The sequence below is a fragment of the Triticum dicoccoides genome, chromosome 3A, assembly GCF_002162155.2.
Source record: "Triticum dicoccoides isolate Atlit2015 ecotype Zavitan chromosome 3A, WEW_v2.0, whole genome shotgun sequence".
Taxonomy (NCBI): domain Eukaryota; kingdom Viridiplantae; phylum Streptophyta; class Magnoliopsida; order Poales; family Poaceae; genus Triticum; species Triticum dicoccoides.
Window position 1 is genome coordinate 508,127,339 of NC_041384.1, and position 18,227 is coordinate 508,145,565.

Sequence of the window (18,227 nt, forward strand, 5' to 3'; positions counted from 1 at the left end):
TATGGAGCACCCTAGCTTGAGTCAATCGATCTCTACTTTTACTATTTCGTGAATCCTGGCAGATTGTTTACTTGTTAGCGATTTTGCCGAGGATGTTGTTGTTGATCCGTGCATGCTATGTTGTTGTTCTTGCCATGTCTAGCTTCTATAACATGTATTCTTGTTGGGTGTATGCTTAGTTTGTCATTTCATGCTCTGTAGTGAGTGCATCGAGCTCGTGAACATGCCTACTCGTTAACAGATTTGCTTGCTCCAGTTTTTCACTAAGTCTGTAATCTGATTATGTTTTTGCAATATTCGCATGCTTGCAATTGTATTTTCTGATCCCTTTTGGCTCAAGGTCACTAAGGGACTTTTGGTAAGCTCTTTGAGTAGCTTCATGTCATGCCTTGCTTTGCCATGTTAAGTTGCTGTAGCATGTAGTTTTCATGCTCCAAAGTGTGCTACCTGATCTGAAATTCCAGACTTGCGTTAATTTCACCAAGTCTGAAACCTGTTTACCATTTGCACTTTTGCCATGCTTGTTTGAACCTGTTAATGGATGGATTGGCCGTAGCTCAGTGTTCATATTTTGTCAAGCATCATGAGTGGATCCCTGCCATGTATGTTTTGGTCTTGTTTGAGTGCCGTAGCATATTTATCTTGATGCATTTAGATGGCTACTTGCTGTTTATCGCAGACCGGTGCCATATTTTGTTTTGCTTGCCATTTCCAAACCGTGCATCCGATTCCGGTGATCTTTATATCGATTTCAACCGAAATCACCTCACATTTCCAGTGGCACTCTTGGATTTCCAAGTTGAGGCCAGGTTCAATCATTCCTTGTCAAATCTTGCATATGCATCACATATCGCATCCCGCATAGCATACCATGTTTGCATCTTGTTGTTCGAGCATTGCACGTGGTTGATTGTGTTCCTTTTGCTTGTTTGTCTTGTTTGGGTAGAGCCGGGAGACGAGTTCGCTAACGAGGAGCCCGTTGATTTTGCTTTCGAGGATCCAGTCAACTCTGACAACTTTGCAGGCAAGATGATCATACCCTCGAAATCACTTCTATCTTTGCTTGCTAGATGCTCGCTCTTTTGCTATGCCTATGCTACGATGCCTACCACTTGCTTATCATGCCTCCCAAATTGCCATGTCAAACCTCTAACCCACCATGTCCTAGCAAACTGTTGATTGGCTATGTTACCGCTTTGCTCAGCCCCTCTTATAGCGTTGCTAGTTGCAAGTGAAGATTGGAGATCGTTCCTTGTTGGAACATTGTTTATTATTGGAATATCACTATATTATCTTGTTATCTTAAATGCATCTATATACTTGGTAAAGGGTGGAAGGCTCGGCCTTTTGCCTAGTGTTTTGTTCCACTCTTGCCGCCCTAGTTTTCGTCATATCGGTGTTATGTTCCCGGATTTTGCGTTCCTTACGCGGTTGGGTGATAATGGGAACCCCTTGATAGTTCGCCTTGAATAAAACTCCTCCAGCAATGCCCAACCTTGGTTTTACCATTTGCCACCTAGCCTCTTTTTCCCTTGGGTTTCCGGAGCCCAAGGGTCATCTTATTTAAACCCCCCCGGGCCAGTGCTCCTCTGAGTGTTGGTCCACCTCGTCAGCCGCTGGTGGCCACCAGGGGCAACTCTGGGCTGGCCTACCGGAAGTTTGGACAATCTGAGTGTGCCCTGAGAACGAGATATGTGCAGCTCCTATCGGGATTTGTCGGCACATTCGGGCGGTGTTGCTGGACTTGTTTTATCTTTGTCGAGGTTGTCTTGTAGAACCGGGATGCCGAGTCTGATCGGAATGTCTCGGGAGAAGGTATATCCTTCATTGACCGTGAGAGCTTGTGATGGGCTAAGTTGGGACTCCCTTGCAAGGATTTGAACTTTCGAAAGCCGTGCCCACGGTTATGGGCAGATGAGAATTTGTTAATATCCGGTTGTAGATAACATGAACCTAAACTTAATTAAAATGAATCAACCGCGTGTGTTACTGTGATGGTCTCTTCTCGGCGGAGTCCGGGAAGTGAACACGGTGTTGGAGTAATGTTTCCCATAGGTTGTTCTTTAGTTCTTCGTTCGTGCTTTGCCTTCTCGTCTCGCTCTCTTTTGCGAACAGGTTAGCCACCATATATGCTAGTCGCTTGCTGCAGCTCCACATTTTACCTTGCCTTACCTATAAGCTTAAATAGTCTTGATCGCGAGGGTGCGAGATTGCTGAGTCCCCATGGCTCACAGATTACTTCCAAACCAGATGCAGGGCCCGATGACTCCGTTCCAGATGATGCGCTTGAGCTCAAGTGGGAGTTCAACGAAGACTCACGCCGTTACTATGTGTCTTTCCCTGATGATCAGTAGTGGTGCCCAGTTGGGGCGATCGGGACCATGTCGCATGTTGGGGTTGATCTTTTATTTTGGTATCGTAGTCGGACCATGAGTGTATTGGATGATTGTAATGTTATTTATGTACTTTGTGTGACGTGGCGAGTGTAAGCCAACTATGTACCTTTCCCCTTATTATTATCTATTTACATGGGTTGTTGTGAATATTACCTTACTTGCGACATTGCTTTCAATGCGGTTATGCCTCTAAGTCATGCTTCAACACGTAGGAGATATAGCCACATCGAGGGCGTTACAACTTGTGCCTGCAAGTATTGTAATACCTCCTGTGCGGCCGTTTAACATATATGTATATATAATCTAAAAGATGGCAGTCATCGGCTTCAGCCCCCACGCACATAATGCGGGGGTGTTTGCAGAAGGCGCATTTTCACACTTGATCCAACATCTTGGTCCTACAAAGGAGGTGATAGCGCAGCGAACTAGGCAATCGGACTATGATGCTTTATCACTTTCACTTAGCCATAGGAGTTTGACAGTGAGGCTACTTATATAGCCCCTGGTGGCGCCTGCGCTCGCCCGAACTCGGGGCGCGTATGTGCCTGGCCGGGAAGCGGCCCTTTGTTAATGCGGAGGAATCCTAAAGATTCCGGTAAGTCATCGAGTGGTTGACCAGTCTCACGCTATATCATGACAGTCAGCTTTCGGCTTTCTCTACTAAGGTGCTCGCCTGGCCGAACTGGGGCACAATCGCAGTAGTTCTCCTGGTGCTGCCTTAGCCGATAGAGCGGAACATAAGGTAGCAAAACACAGGAGCCGGGCAAACCCAACATTTGACCAAAGACATGATTCGGAGCTGATGCATATAAGGCCAAACTCGCGACGCCGAACACTCCCTAAGGTATTCGGTCTTTATGAGGGCGGGCGGGATAACACCCTTAGTAATAAGCCCCTAGTGTCCAGGTATGCGCAAAACTCTGACGTGGCCACATGCCAAAATGCCAGCCTCCTCGTTGGTTATACCAAGAAACCAGGGGATGTGTATCAACAAGAGACAGTAAAAAAGGTTTACGCAGGGTCTTAATCTAAAAAGAATCCTTGGAACGGGTCCCTACTGCACGTCTGCGCCTGTGTCTCCATTGTGCCGTATCCTGGACGGGCGTAGCACGGTGTTCATCTATAAAAGAGAGGAACTTAGTTGAAGAAAGATCGTGCTGAACATGAGTTATACTAAATAAACAAAGTATAAATTGAAATGGGTAAAATTGAGCTTTATTGTCTCTTGTTTTATATGCGCGGAGCCCCTAGTACAGGGGTATACGACTATTAAGCATTTTTATCAATTGTATGTTTATGCCGGACTCGTCTAGCCGTGTCCGTGGTCTTGACGACCTGTGTAGGTGCTTTGGCTAGTGAAGCCGCTTTATTGTGGGGCTGTCAAGGCAACCGCACTATCTTCTACGTGGGAGGAACATTCAATGTTTTCCCTTTAATGAGATGATGCCTCGTGGACCGGGCATCTTAAGCGTAAGAGATGCATAATGCGGTATTGCGTTAAAGCGGGCGAAAGCTTCGCGTCCCAGCAGTGCTTGATAGCTACTTGAGAATGGGGCGATGTGGAAAGTTAGCTGTTCGCGACGGAAGTTATCGGGGGAGCCGAACATAACTTCTAGCCGGAGAGAACCCATGCAATGGGCATCCGGGCCTGGCATTACCCCTTGAAAGGAGGTTTTGCTATGGCGAATTTTTGTTTGGTCTATCCCCATGTTGCGGATTGTGTCCTGGTATAACAGGTTTAGACCACTGCCGTCGTCCATCAGGACATCTGTAAAGTGGAGTCCGCCGATTATTGGATCTAATACCAAGGCAGTCCAGCCTGCGTTCCGGATACTTCTAAAGTAATCCTGATGGTCAAAGGTGATCTGTTTTAACAACCATTGGCGAGAATCCTTTGGGATAGGCCGTATGGCGCGTATCTCTATTGGTGCCATTCTGTTTGTCACATGAAGTAAGTTTACTGTTTTGACTTCTTATGTGAAATCCTTTTGTTTCTTGGTGCTATGCTTGTGGGGTTCGTCGTCGTCCTCACTTGGTGTGTCGAGCCCCTTGTGTTCGGCGTTGAGTTTGCCGGATTGCTTGAAAACCCAACAATCTCTGTGGGTATGGTTCGCAGGCTTCCCGGGAGTACTGTGTATTTGACATATCTTGTCCAAGATTTTGTTTAAGTTGGATAGCTCGTCCTTGTTATCCTTGAGGGGCGGCTTTCTCTGATTCTACCGTGAGTTTTTGAATCTGGCGTTGACCGCCGTGCTCTTTGGGCTGTTTCCCTTATTCCGGCGCTGGTCCTTGCTGCGTCGGGGTTTTCCGTTTCCATCCCTAACTTCAGATGTACTTGGGTCGCTGGTGCTACATCTTGCCAACCAGCTGTCATCTCCTGCACAAAAGTGGGTCATGAGGCTTGTTAATGCGGCCATTGTTCTTGGCTTTTCTTGGCCGAGGTGTCTGGCGAGCCATTCGTCTTGAACGTTATGCTTAAAATCTGCTAGGGCTTCGGCGTCCGGACAGTCGACTATCTGATTCTTTTTAGTAAGAAATCTGTTCCAGAATTTCCGGGCTGACTCTCCGGGCTGTTGAGTTATGTGACTGAGATCGTCTGCATCCGGAGGGCGGACATAGGTCCCTTGAAAATTTGCCCGGAAAGCATCCTCAAGCTCTTCCCAACTTCCAATGGTGTTTTCGGGAAGGCTTTTGAGCCAATGCCAGGCTGGCCCTTTAAGCTTGAGGGGTAAGTATTTTATGGCGTGGAGGTCATCTCCTCTGGCCATGTGTATGTGGAGGATATAATCCTCGATCCAGACCCCAGGGTCTGTTGTTCCGTCGTACGCCTCTATGTTTAGGGCTTGAATCCCGCTGGGAATTCATGGTCCAGCACCTCATCGGTGAAACATAGGGGGTGTGCGACACCCCTGTATTTGGGTGTGCCGTGATGTTCGGATATTTGTTGTGTTGCATTGCTTACTAGAGCTTGCTTTCTTGGCCCGTAGATAGATCTAGCTGGGCCATATTTTTGATGCGGATCCTTTGGTGGATCGCGTGCCGGCTTGTGTGCGGTGCCGCTTGCCACTTCATGCTGGCCATGCGGTCGTCTATCCGACCGGGTGGCTTTCCTATTTTTTGACTGCGGGGGCTCTAAGGCCTCCTCGTCAAATTCAGGCAGTAGCTTTCGCTTTGGATAGCTTTTTGTGCGGCGACTGCCGCCATATTTTGTCTGCGGTGTTGCGTACTTTGCTCCATCTGATTCTGAGTGCATCTTCCGCAGTTTTGAGCTTCCGCTTCTGCTTTTTCAGGCTACGCGCAGTGGCGACGAGCCTTTTGTGGAGGTTCTTCTGCTCCATGAGCCTATCCAGCGTAAGGTCGTCCGGACTGTTGTTTTTGCCGGGGACGGGGTGTTCGGTTTGTTTATCCGAGTTTCCCTGTTCGGACGGTTGCTCGAAGGCATGTTCGTCGTCCGCCGGCTCGTCCTGCTCTATGGCTTTGTCTGTATGGCTGCTATCTCTGTCGAGGCAGGGCTTGGAGCGGCGCTTACGTCGCTGATTTGATTGCTTTTCGAGTGAACGATCCCTTGTTGCATCCCTGTGTTCCTCGTCGTCGCTTCCTTTGGGTGTGTCCACCATGTATACATCATGAGATGAGGTGGCTGTCCAGTGCCTTATAGGCGTTGGTTCATGTTCATCTCCTACATCGTCGTCCATACCGTCAATGTCTTCGGAGTCGAAGTCGAGCACGTCGTTTAAATTATTGACAGTGGCTACGAAGTGGGTGGTGGGTGGGCATCGAATTTCTTCGTCGTCCACATCCCAATCCTGCCGGTCATAGTCCGGCCAGGACTCTCCTGGCAAAGAGAGAGACCTGAGTGAATTCAGAATGTCGCCGAAGGGCGAGTGCTGAAAGATGTCTGCGGCGGTGAACTCCATGATCGGCGCCCAATCGGATTCGATCGGTAGGGGCGCGGAGGGCTCGGAGTCCGGAGAGGAGTCCGACATCTTTGAGTCACGGGCTTCGCAGAGGACAAGGCTGATGTTCGGCTTGATCGCCGTAGAGATTGCAGCCCTCGAGGCGGTGTCTAACCACCCATCCTCGATTGGTATGGTCGGCTCCGGGCCAAGGGTCGGAGCGGACACAGGTGCGGCCTCCAGGGCACTGTTCGGCGGCAGAGCTAGATCATGCCCACCGGGACAGTGTGGCGCGCTCGGCTGCGGCTCAGATCCGTCGAAGATCAAGTCTCCGCGGTCATCCGCAGTGTAGTTTAAACTTCCAAATCTGACCTGACGGCCAGGGGCGTAGCTTTTGATTTGCTCCAGATGGCCAAGCGAATTGGCCCGCAGTGCAAAGCCGCCAAATACGAAGATCTGTCCGGGGAGAAAAGGCTCACCCCGGATCGCATCGTCGTTGATGATCGGAGGAGCCATCGGGCCTAAAAGTGACGACACAGAGGAACTCTCAATGAAAGCACCAATGTCGGTGTCAAAACCGGTGGATCTCGGGTAGGGGGTCCCGAACTGTGTGTCTAGGCGGATGGTAACAGGAGACAAGGGACACGATGTTTTTACCCAGGTTCGGGCCCTCTCAATGGAGGTAAAACCCTACTCCTGCTTGATTAATATTGATGATATGGGTAGTACAACAGTAGATCTACCACGAGATCAAGGAGGCTAAACCCTAGAAGCTAGCCTATGGTATGATTGTCCTTCGTCCTACGGACTAAAAACCCTCCGGTTTATATAGACATCGGAGAGGGCTAGGGTTACACAGAGTCGGTTACAATGGTAGGAGATCTACATATCCGTATCGCCAAGCTTGCCTTCCATGCCAAGGAAAGTCCCTTCCGGAAACGGGACGAAGTCTTCAATCTTGTATCTTCATAGTCCAGGAGTCCGGCCGAAGGTATAGTCCGGCTATCCGGACACCCCCTAATCCAGGACTCCCTCAGCCCCCCTTTCCTTCCCCCTCACCTCTCCTTCCCCTTTCCCCCTCCGAAAGAAAGGACCGGAGGAGTAAACTGTGGAGGGGTGCACCGCACACGGCTAAGAAACAACTGTTATGCTTTGGGGTGCCCCCTGCCCCCGTATATAAAGGAGGAGAAGGAACCCTAAACCTAGTCGGTTTCCCCCATGGCGCACCCCTTTGTGCCCGGCCTCCTCCTTCTCCTCCTTTATATACGGGGGCAGGGGGCACCCCAAAGCATAACAGTTGTTTCTTAGCCGTGTGCGGTGCACCCCTCCACAGTTTACTCCTCCGGTCATATTGTCGTAGTGCTTAGGTGAAGCCCTGCATGGATCACATCACCATCACCATCACCACGTTGTCGTGCTGACGAAACTCTCTCTCGACACTTTGCTGGATCAAGAGTTCGAGGGACGTCATCGAGCTAAACATGTGCTGAACTCGGAGGTGTCGTACGTTCGGTACTTGATCGGTTGGATCGCGAAGACGTTCGACTACGTGATACGTCTCCGTCGTATCTACTTTTCCAAACACTTTTGCCCTTGTTTTGGACTCTCACTTGCATGATTTGAATGGAACTAACCCGAACTGACGCTGTTTTCAGCAGAATTTCCATGGTGTTATTTATGTGCAGAAACAGAAGTTCTCGGAATGACCTGAAACTTCACGGAACGTCTTTTTGGAAATAATAAAAAAACCTTGCAAAAGATGAAGACCAGGGGGCCCACACCCTAGCCACGAGGGTGGGGGCGCGCCTGCCCTCCTAGGTGCGCCCCCTACCTCGTGGGCCCCCTGGAGCTCCACCGACCTCAACCTTGACTCCATATATTTGCGTTCGGGGAGAAAAAAAATAAGAGAGAAGAATTCATCGCGTTTTACGATACGGAGCCGCTGTCAAGCCCTAAAACCTCTCGGGAGGGCTGATCTGGAGTCCGTTCGGGGCTCTGGAGAGGGGAATCCGTCGCCATCGTCATCATCAACCTTCCTCCATCACCAATTTCATGATGCTCACCGCCATGCGTGAGTAATTCCATCGTAGGCTTGCTGGACGGTGATGGGTTGGATGAGATTTACCATGTAATCGAGTTAGTTTTGTTAGGGTTGGATCCCTAGTATCCACTATGTTCTGAGATTGATGTTGCTATGACTTTGCTACGCTTAATGCTTGTCACTAGGGCCCGAGTGCCATAATTTCAGATCTGAACCTATTATGTTTTCATCAATATATGAGAGTTCTTGATCCTATCTTGCAAGTCTATAGTCACCTATTATGTGTTATGATCCGTTAACCCCGAAGTGACAATAATCGGGATACTTACCGGTGATGACCGTAGTTTGAGGAGTTCATGTATTCACTATGTGTTAATGCTTTGGTCCGGTACTCTATTAAAAGGAGGCCTTAATATCCCTTAGTTTCCTCTAGGACCCCGCTGCCACGGGAGGGTAGGACAAAAGATGTCATGCAAGTTCTTTTCCATAAGCACGTATGACTATATTCGGAATACATGCCTACATTACATTGATGAATTGGAGCTAGTTCTGTGTCACTCTAGGTTATGACTGTTACATGATGAACCACATTCGGCATAATTCTCTATCAACGATCCATTGCCTACGAGCTTTCCATATATTGTTCTTCGCTTATTTACTTTTCCATTGCTATTGTTACAATCACTACAATATACCAAAAACATTACTTTAGCTACCGTTACTTTTGCTATCGTTACCACTACTATCATATTACTTTGCTAATAAACACTTTGCTGCAGATATTAAGTTTCTAGGTGTGGTTGAATTGACAACTCAGCTGCTAATACTTGAGAATATTCTTTGGCTCCCCTTGTGTCGAATCAATAAATTTGGTTTGAATACTCTACCCTCGAAAACTGTTGCGATCCCCTATACTTATGGGTTATCAAGACTATTTTCTGGCATCATTGCCGCGGAGCATAACTCTATTCTTTGTGTCACTTGGGATTTATATATTCTTATCATTATGAAGAACTTGAGAGATCCAAAAACCAAGATTTATCCCTCAACTATGAGGGGAGGTAAGGAACTGCCATCTAGCTCTGCACTTGATTCACCTTCTGTTTTGAGTAAGCTTGCGACACCTAAACCTGCTTCTGCTATTGATTCTGATATGTCGCATGTTATTGATGATGCCACTTCTGCTATGCATGATACTTATGATGAAACTGCTTCTATGCTTGACACTACGGTGCCACTTGTTGAATTTCTTAATGAACAACTTGCTAGGGTTAGAGAGAATGAAATTATTGAAACTGATTATATTGAAGATAGTGATGATGAAGACTCTCCCCTAATAAATATGAATTTCCTGTTGTGCCTGAGGGTTATGTTCTGGATGAAGAATCTGCTAGAGCTATTATTGCTTGTAATGACAGAAGCGATCTTAAGAAGTTATTAGCTAAATGGAAGCAGCAATCCCTTAATGCTAGAATGAAACCCGACCCTACTTTTGCTACTTCACCTATCTGTGTCACTGATAAGGATTATGAATTCTCTTTTGATCCTGATATAATTACTTTGGTTGAATCTGATCCTTTTTATGGCTATGAATCTGAAACTGTTGTGGCACATCTTACTAAATTAAATGATATAGCCACCCTATTCACTAATGATGAGAGAATTCGCTACTTTTATATCCTTAAAATATTTTCATTCTCTTTAAAGGGTGATGCTAAGATATGGTTTAATTCTCTTGATCCTGGTTGTGTGCGTAGTCCCCAGGATATGATTTATTACTTCTATGCTAAATATTTCCCTACTCATAAGAAACAAGCTGCTTTAAGGGATATATATAATTTTGTGCAAATTGAAGAAGAGAGTCTCCCACAAGCTTGGGGGAGGCTTCTCCAATTACTTAATGCTTTGCCTGATCATCCTCTTAAGAAAAATGAAATACTTGATATCTTTTATAATGGACTAACCGATGCTTCCAGAGACTACCTGGATAGTTGTGTTGGTTCTGTTTTCAGGGAAAGAACACCGGATGAAGCTGAAATTCTATTGAATAATATGTTGACTAATGAAAATAATTGGACACTTCCCGAGCCTATTCCTAAACCAACTCCGAAGAAGAGAGGTTTTCTATTTCTCAGTCCTGAAGATATGCAAGAGGCAAAGAAATCCATGAAAGAAAAGGGTATTAAAGCTGAAGATGTTAAGAATTTACCTCCTATTGAAGAAATACATGGTCTTAATTTACCGCATGTTGAAGAAACATATGATCTTAATCCATTACCTATTGAAGAAATTCATGGTCTTGATAACCCGACACAGGTAGTAAAGGTAATTTCTCTCAATAGATATGATAAAGCTGAAATCCCTCTTACTAAGTTTGCTAGCCAATGCTTAGATGAGTTTGATAAATTTATGGTTAAGAAAGAAGACTTCAATGCTTATTTTGGTAGAGAATTAAAACGCAGTGCTGATATGCTTGAACACTTGGGTGATTATATGGCTAATGTCAAAGGTGAACTTAAACTTATTAGTAAACATGGTTCTATGGTTACCACTCAAGTAGAACAAGTACGTAAGGCTCAAAATGATTTTCTCAATGAATTGAATAGTAAGAATAATGATTATGCTGTTAGAGTGGCTACTAGAACTGGTAGAATGACTCAGGAACCTCTGTATCCTGAAGGCCACCCTAAGAGAATTGAGCAAGATTCTCAGAAAAATAATATAGATGCACCTAGTCCTTCTAAAAGGAAGAAAAGGAAAAATGATAGGACTTTGCATGCTTCTAGTGAACCTATTCCTGAACCACCCGAGAATCCAAATGATATTTCTATTTCTGATACTGAAGCACAATCTGGTAATGAACCTGAAACTAGTGATAATGTTAATGATAATGTTCATGTTGATGCTCAACCTAGTAATGATAATGATATATAAATTGAACCTGTTGTTGATCTTGATAACCCACAATCAAAAAATCAATGTTATGATAAGAAAGACTTTGTTGCTAGGGAACACAGAAGGAAAGAGAGCCTTGGGTACAGAAACCCATGCCTTTTCCTCCCAAATCATCCAAGAAAAAGGATGATGAGGATTTTGAGTGCTTTACTGAAATGATTAGACCTATCTTTTTGCGTATGCGATTAACTGATATGCTCAAAATGAATCCTTATGCTAAGTATATGAAAGACATTGTTACTAATAAAAGAAAGATACCTGTCGGGGATATACCTCGCTGTATGACCCGGCTGGAGTTGTAAACCGCCTGGGACTTGGTAAACGGGCGAATGGTAAACCGGCGGAGAGTTAAGACAGAGAGTCAAGACAGATGGCTAAGACAGACGGTAAACCGGTTGGTGTTAAACCGACAGACAATGTTAAACCGGCGGACAATGTTAAACCGGCAGAACAATGTTAAACCAGCAGACGTTAAGAAGCCCAGTAAGGGAAGTCAAAATAGTTTAAGTTGAAGTCCGAGTTGGACTCCACATGTAACCCACCCCTTCAACATATATAAGGAGGGGCAGGGCTCCTCAAAGGGGGAGGAGCAAGAAACAATCTCTAGGGCTAGACACAACTAGAGGAGAGCCGGTTTACAGCGACTCCCTCGTGATGATACTGAGATCTAGCCTCAAACAACATGTAGGGTTGTTACCGGATGATGTTTCCCGGGGCCCGAAGCTGTCTAAACCCTTGTCTTGTGTTGCGTCTCTCGATTCCGCTCAACCCCTCTCAAGCTACCACATAGATGCGTTGGCCTCGCGACTAATCCCTCATACTAAGGACATCTGACGTGACAATTCCACGATAGTTGGCGCCCATCATGGGGCACGCGCACGATGGTGTTGAGTTCTTGGAGGGATCTTTCCCAGGGATCGAAGAGTTTGTGATTTTCTCAATGAAGAAGAACCTGATTAGAATAATCTGCATCAACTTCAAGTTTATCGGTTCAGATTTGTAATCCGTCAGATTTGAGTCACTGATAAGGATTATGAATTCTCTTTTGATCCTGATATAATTACTTTGGTTGAATCTGATCCTTTTTATGGCTATGAATCTGAAACTGTTGTGGCACATCTTACTAAATTAAATGATATAGCCACCCTATTCACTAATGATGAGAGAATTCGCTACTTTTATATCCTTAAAATATTTTCATTCTCTTTAAAGGGTGATGCTAAGATATGGTTTAATTCTCTTGATCCTGGTTGTGTGCGTAGTCCCCAGGATATGATTTATTACTTCTATGCTAAATATTTCCCTACTCATAAGAAACAAGCTGCTTTAAGGGATATATATAATTTTGTGCAAATTGAAGAAGAGAGTCTCCCACAAGCTTGGGGGAGGCTTCTCCAATTACTTAATGCTTTGCCTGATCATCCTCTTAAGAAAAATGAAATACTTGATATCTTTTATAATGGACTAACCGATGCTTCCAGAGACTACCTGGATAGTTGTGTTGGTTCTGTTTTCAGGGAAAGAACACCGGATGAAGCTGAAATTCTATTGAATAATATGTTGACTAATGAAAATAATTGGACACTTCCCGAGCCTATTCCTAAACCAACTCCGAAGAAGAGAGGTTTTCTATTTCTCAGTCCTGAAGATATGCAAGAGGCAAAGAAATCCATGAAAGAAAAGGGTATTAAAGCTGAAGATGTTAAGAATTTACCTCCTATTGAAGAAATACATGGTCTTAATTTACCGCATGTTGAAGAAACATATGATCTTAATCCATTACCTATTGAAGAAATTCATGGTCTTGATAACCCGACACAGGTAGTAAAGGTAATTTCTCTCAATAGATATGATAAAGCTGAAATCCCTCTTACTAAGTTTGCTAGCCAATGCTTAGATGAGTTTGATAAATTTATGGTTAAGAAAGAAGACTTCAATGCTTATTTTGGTAGAGAATTAAAACGCAGTGCTGATATGCTTGAACACTTGGGTGATTATATGGCTAATGTCAAAGGTGAACTTAAACTTATTAGTAAACATGGTTCTATGGTTACCACTCAAGTAGAACAAGTACGTAAGGCTCAAAATGATTTTCTCAATGAATTGAATAGTAAGAATAATGATTATGCTGTTAGAGTGGCTACTAGAACTGGTAGAATGACTCAGGAACCTCTGTATCCTGAAGGCCACCCTAAGAGAATTGAGCAAGATTCTCAGAAAAATAATATAGATGCACCTAGTCCTTCTAAAAGGAAGAAAAGGAAAAATGATAGGACTTTGCATGCTTCTAGTGAACCTATTCCTGAACCACCCGAGAATCCAAATGATATTTCTATTTCTGATACTGAAGCACAATCTGGTAATGAACCTGAAACTAGTGATAATGTTAATGATAATGTTCATGTTGATGCTCAACCTAGTAATGATAATGATATATAAATTGAACCTGTTGTTGATCTTGATAACCCACAATCAAAAAATCAATGTTATGATAAGAAAGACTTTGTTGCTAGGGAACACAGAAGGAAAGAGAGCCTTGGGTACAGAAACCCATGCCTTTTCCTCCCAAATCATCCAAGAAAAAGGATGATGAGGATTTTGAGTGCTTTACTGAAATGATTAGACCTATCTTTTTGCGTATGCGATTAACTGATATGCTCAAAATGAATCCTTATGCTAAGTATATGAAAGACATTGTTACTAATAAAAGAAAGATACCTGTCGGGGATATACCTCGCTGTATGACCCGGCTGGAGTTGTAAACCGCCTGGGACTTGGTAAACGGGCGAATGGTAAACCGGCGGAGAGTTAAGACAGAGAGTCAAGACAGATGGCTAAGACAGACGGTAAACCGGTTGGTGTTAAACCGACAGACAATGTTAAACCGGCGGACAATGTTAAACCGGCAGAACAATGTTAAACCAGCAGACGTTAAGAAGCCCAGTAAGGGAAGTCAAAATAGTTTAAGTTGAAGTCCGAGTTGGACTCCACATGTAACCCACCCCTTCAACATATATAAGGAGGGGCAGGGCTCCTCAAAGGGGGAGGAGCAAGAAACAATCTCTAGGGCTAGACACAACTAGAGGAGAGCCGGTTTACAGCGACTCCCTCGTGATGATACTGAGATCTAGCCTCAAACAACATGTAGGGTTGTTACCGGATGATGTTTCCCGGGGCCCGAAGCTGTCTAAACCCTTGTCTTGTGTTGCGTCTCTCGATTCCGCTCAACCCCTCTCAAGCTACCACATAGATGCGTTGGCCTCGCGACTAATCCCTCATACTAAGGACATCTGACGTGACAATTCCACGATAGTTGGCGCCCATCATGGGGCACGCGCACGATGGTGTTGAGTTCTTGGAGGGATCTTTCCCAGGGATCGAAGAGTTTGTGATTTTCTCAATGAAGAAGAACCTGATTAGAATAATCTGCATCAACTTCAAGTTTATCGGTTCAGATTTGTAATCCGTCAGATTTGAGTTTAAGAAAAATTAGGTTTGAATCTGTGCGTCCGCGCGTGCGACCTGGCGTTCCATCAGTCCGGAGCCAAATTTTGAAAGTACTGCTACAAGAGGCCAAAATGCAAACAGGAAGTCCATCCGTACGATGGAAAATCATCAAGTTGTGTTTGTTTTTTGGTCTGATTCGCCAGGTTATCACCGCCGCGTACAGGATTCGCTGACACGGTCAAATTGTTTCCATTACATCAAGCGTCACAGCCTAATGGTTTCAAAGTCTGGTGTACTTCTCGACTAGTATATCACGTGAAGCCAAAACAATTTTCTATTGGGCAACTCTGATTGCTACAAGGAATCTACCAGGAGGTTCAGTCAAGAATTAGAGAAGAAAAATAGCATGATTTGCCTTACGTGAACATACAGGATTCCAACACCGGGGTGGATTGACAAGTCAAACATCAAGTTTGGACGAGGCCACGGGCTGAAGCTCGGTTTCCGTTTTTATCTCTAAACCGCCATCGCCAGGCGCGTCTCTGACTGCCGCATGTTCGTGTGGCCCTACTGGACCGGCACCTCTCCAACTCGCTGACGTCTCAGCTGTGCTTCTTCTCCACTCCGCACGCAGCCGCCCCGGCTGGCGCCTCAGATCTACTCTATGTGCTACATCCTTTTCAAAAAAGGTAATAGCACCCCAGGTACCCTAACTTGCATCTAATGTAATGATTTAGTTCTAAAGTTGCAAAACTTGACCAAACCATATCCTAACTTGCAACTCATGTGATGATTTAGTCCCAGGCCAATCACAGCTTGCCAATTGGCTGGACCGGTCAGCGCACGCAGTTTTATAGAAAACCCCTGCCGTTTCCAATTATCAACCCGCAGTCATCCCCACTTCTACTAGAAACTACTATACATATGGGCCAATGCTACTGGAAACTACTGTACATATGAGATGCCAAGAAGTTTGATCTGAAGAACATCGCGCATGGCCGCGCGTGGCCTACACACGGCCTCCAAAGCCACGGCCTTGGGCATGGTGATCCCCACCCCCTCCGTCATGTCCACCTCCACGCCGTCCACCCGGTCCCAGTCAAAGCACTGCACCAGCGTCCCAAGAACCACCCCGACCGTCTGCAGCGCCAGCGCCTCGCCGGGGCACCTCCGCCGCCCCATCCCGAAGGGCATCAGCAGCAGCCCATCGCCCTTGCCGTCCTTGAACCGCTCCGGGCGGAACACCGTCGGGTCCTCCCATACAGCCGGGTCCCTGTGGAGGGCGTACGCGTTCACGATCAGCATGGTGCCGCTCGGCACCTCGTAGCCGCCGACCTTGCAGTCGATGGAGGACTCGTGCGGCAGCAGCAGCGGTGCCGCCGGGTACAGGCGTAGCGTCTCATTGATGATGCACTGGAGGTAGCTGAGGCGGGGCACGTCGTCAGCGGTGACCATGCGGGAGGTCCCAATGGACGCGTTGATCTCGGCCTGTGCCTTCTTCAGCGCCGCCGGGTGGTTCAGTAGGAGCGACATCGCCCATGTGCTTGAGGTGGTCTCCGTTCCTATCACAATGACTCTGGTCGAGTTGTTGCTATCTGATGACTTAAACGAGTCCAAAATCTACTGATGATGCCAAATTGCCAATGTCCTTAATGAAGAAACTGACAGTTGAAGTACTCGGGTATGTGAGAAGCGGCCAAGTGGAAAAGTGACTTACCGCACACAGAGCGATGATCATCTGATCAGTGTACAGCTCCGGCTCCGTCTTCTGCAGAGTGAGGAGCACGGCGATCATGCTCTTCTTCTCGCCCTCGTCCATCCTCGGCCGCTCGGCGTCGATGAGCCGGTGGAGGAAGGCGTCCCTCCTGCTCACCGTGGCCAGGATCCTGCTCCTCACGCCGGACACGTCGAGCCACCGCATCACCGGCAGGTAGTCCCACACATTGGCCGCGCCGATGAGCGGGATGATCTCGTCCACCACCTGCTTAAACTCCCGCGCCTCCAGGGACATGTCCAACGCACGTCCCTGCACTCCGTCTTCCTCTACGACAACAACCTCACCGGCGCCTTCCCACCGGCGCTCGGGCGCTGCAGGCAGCTGCAGCGGCTGCTCCTTGCAAACAATGGGTTCTCCGGTCACATACCGGCCGTCGCATTGCCACAGATGGAGAGCCTGCAGCTGCTCGACCTGTCGTCCAACTCCCTCACGGACGCCATCCCACCTGAGCTCGGCAAGCTCCAGGCGCTGGCCGGTACGCTGAACATCTCCCGCAACTGCCTCTCTGACACGGTGCCACCAGAGCTGGGACGTCTCCCGGCGACCGTCACCCTCGACCTCCGCTTCAACAACCTCTCCGGCGAGATTCTGCAGTCCGGGTCCCTTGCCAGCCAGGGCCCCACGGCCTTCCTCAACAACCCCGGGCTCTACGGTTTCCCGCTCCAGGTCCCCTGCCGCGCGGCCCCGCCGTCGGCATCCTCCTCCATGCCGCCTCCGACCACCACTGGCTCCGGCGGCAGCGCCGGCGGCACTAGCCAACCGATGAAGACCAGCCTCATCGTGCTCGTCTCGGTCGCCGACGCGGCCGGCGTCGCCCTCATCAGAGTCATCGTGGTGTACATATACTGGAAGCTGCGCGACCGGCGCGGGGACGACATCGACGACGACGAGGACGAGGAGGGGTGAGTGCTCTTCGCCTGCCCGTGCATGCACGCAAACACCTGCGAGGACTCGTTGGACGGGTCAGACGCGGGCGGCGGCGAGAAGAAACGCGGCAACGGTTCCGGGGGCGGAGGCGGCGACAAGGACGGGGAGCTGGTGGCGATAGACAAGGGGTTTCGGATAGAGCTAGACGAGCTGTTGCGGTCGCGTACGTGCTGGGGAAGGGCGGGAAGGGGATCATGTACAAGGTGGTGGTGGGCAACCGGACGACGCCGGGGGCCGTGCGGCGGCTGGGCGGCGGCACCGCGGCCCCGGAGCAGTACAAGGAGTTCGTGGCGGAGACCGGCGCCGTCGGGCGCGTGCGGCACGCCAACGTGGTGCGGTTGTGCCTGACGAGAATCTTGTCGTCACCGACTTCATCAACAACGGCAACCTCGCCTCCGCGCTGCGCGGTACATAACATCCTCTCCTATACAATTCGCGCTCTTTTTTTCAACGGTTTGCTCTGCTCTGAAGAACAGAATGGGTTGATAATTGGAAACGGTAGGGGGGTTTCTGCAAAACTGCATGCGCTGACCGGTCCAGTCAATTGGCGAGCTGTGATTGGCCTGGGACTAAATCATCACATGAGGTGCAAGTTAAGGTATGGTTTGGTCAAGTTTTACAACTTTGGAACTAAATTATCACATTGGGTGCAAGTTAGGGTACCTAGGGTGCTATTACCTCTTTTCAAAAACGCCATCCGTGCAGCGGCCCTCCTTTTACATTGGGTGCAAGTTAGGATTCCTTTTGATGATCATGAGATGGATAAATTTAGAAAACACAACTCCTTG

The 18,227-nt window shown here is 47.4% G+C and overlaps 1 protein-coding gene and 1 pseudogene across 1 annotated transcript; one reads left to right on the plus strand and one right to left on the minus strand.

The window, feature by feature from the left end:
- Nucleotides 1–15,680: 15,680 nt before the first annotated feature.
- Nucleotides 15,681–16,746, minus strand: LOC119272487 (cytochrome P450 81Q32-like). The gene is made up of 2 exons (XM_037553965.1): nucleotides 16,449–16,746; nucleotides 15,681–16,309 (listed from the first exon to the last, which is right to left on the minus strand). The coding sequence occupies exons 1-2, from the start codon at nucleotides 16,744–16,746 to the stop codon at nucleotides 15,681–15,683; spliced, it is 927 nt and encodes a 308-aa protein (XP_037409862.1).
- Nucleotides 16,747–16,755: 9 nt separating this feature from the next.
- On the plus strand, nucleotides 16,756–17,854 carry LOC119272488 (annotated as a pseudogene).
- The last annotated feature ends 373 nt before the right edge of the window (nucleotides 17,855–18,227 follow it).

What these genes read in the sequence shown, in the direction of transcription:
- LOC119272487 (XM_037553965.1), bottom strand. Translation starts at nt 16,746, where the DNA reads ATGTCCCTGGAGGCGCGGGAGTTTAAGCAGGTGGTGGACGAGATCATC. An exon ending in CATCGCTCTGTGTGCGGTAA is followed by an intron (nt 16,310 to 16,448) that starts GTCACTTTTCCA and finishes ACTCGACCAGAG; the next exon opens with TCATTGTGATAGGAACGGAG.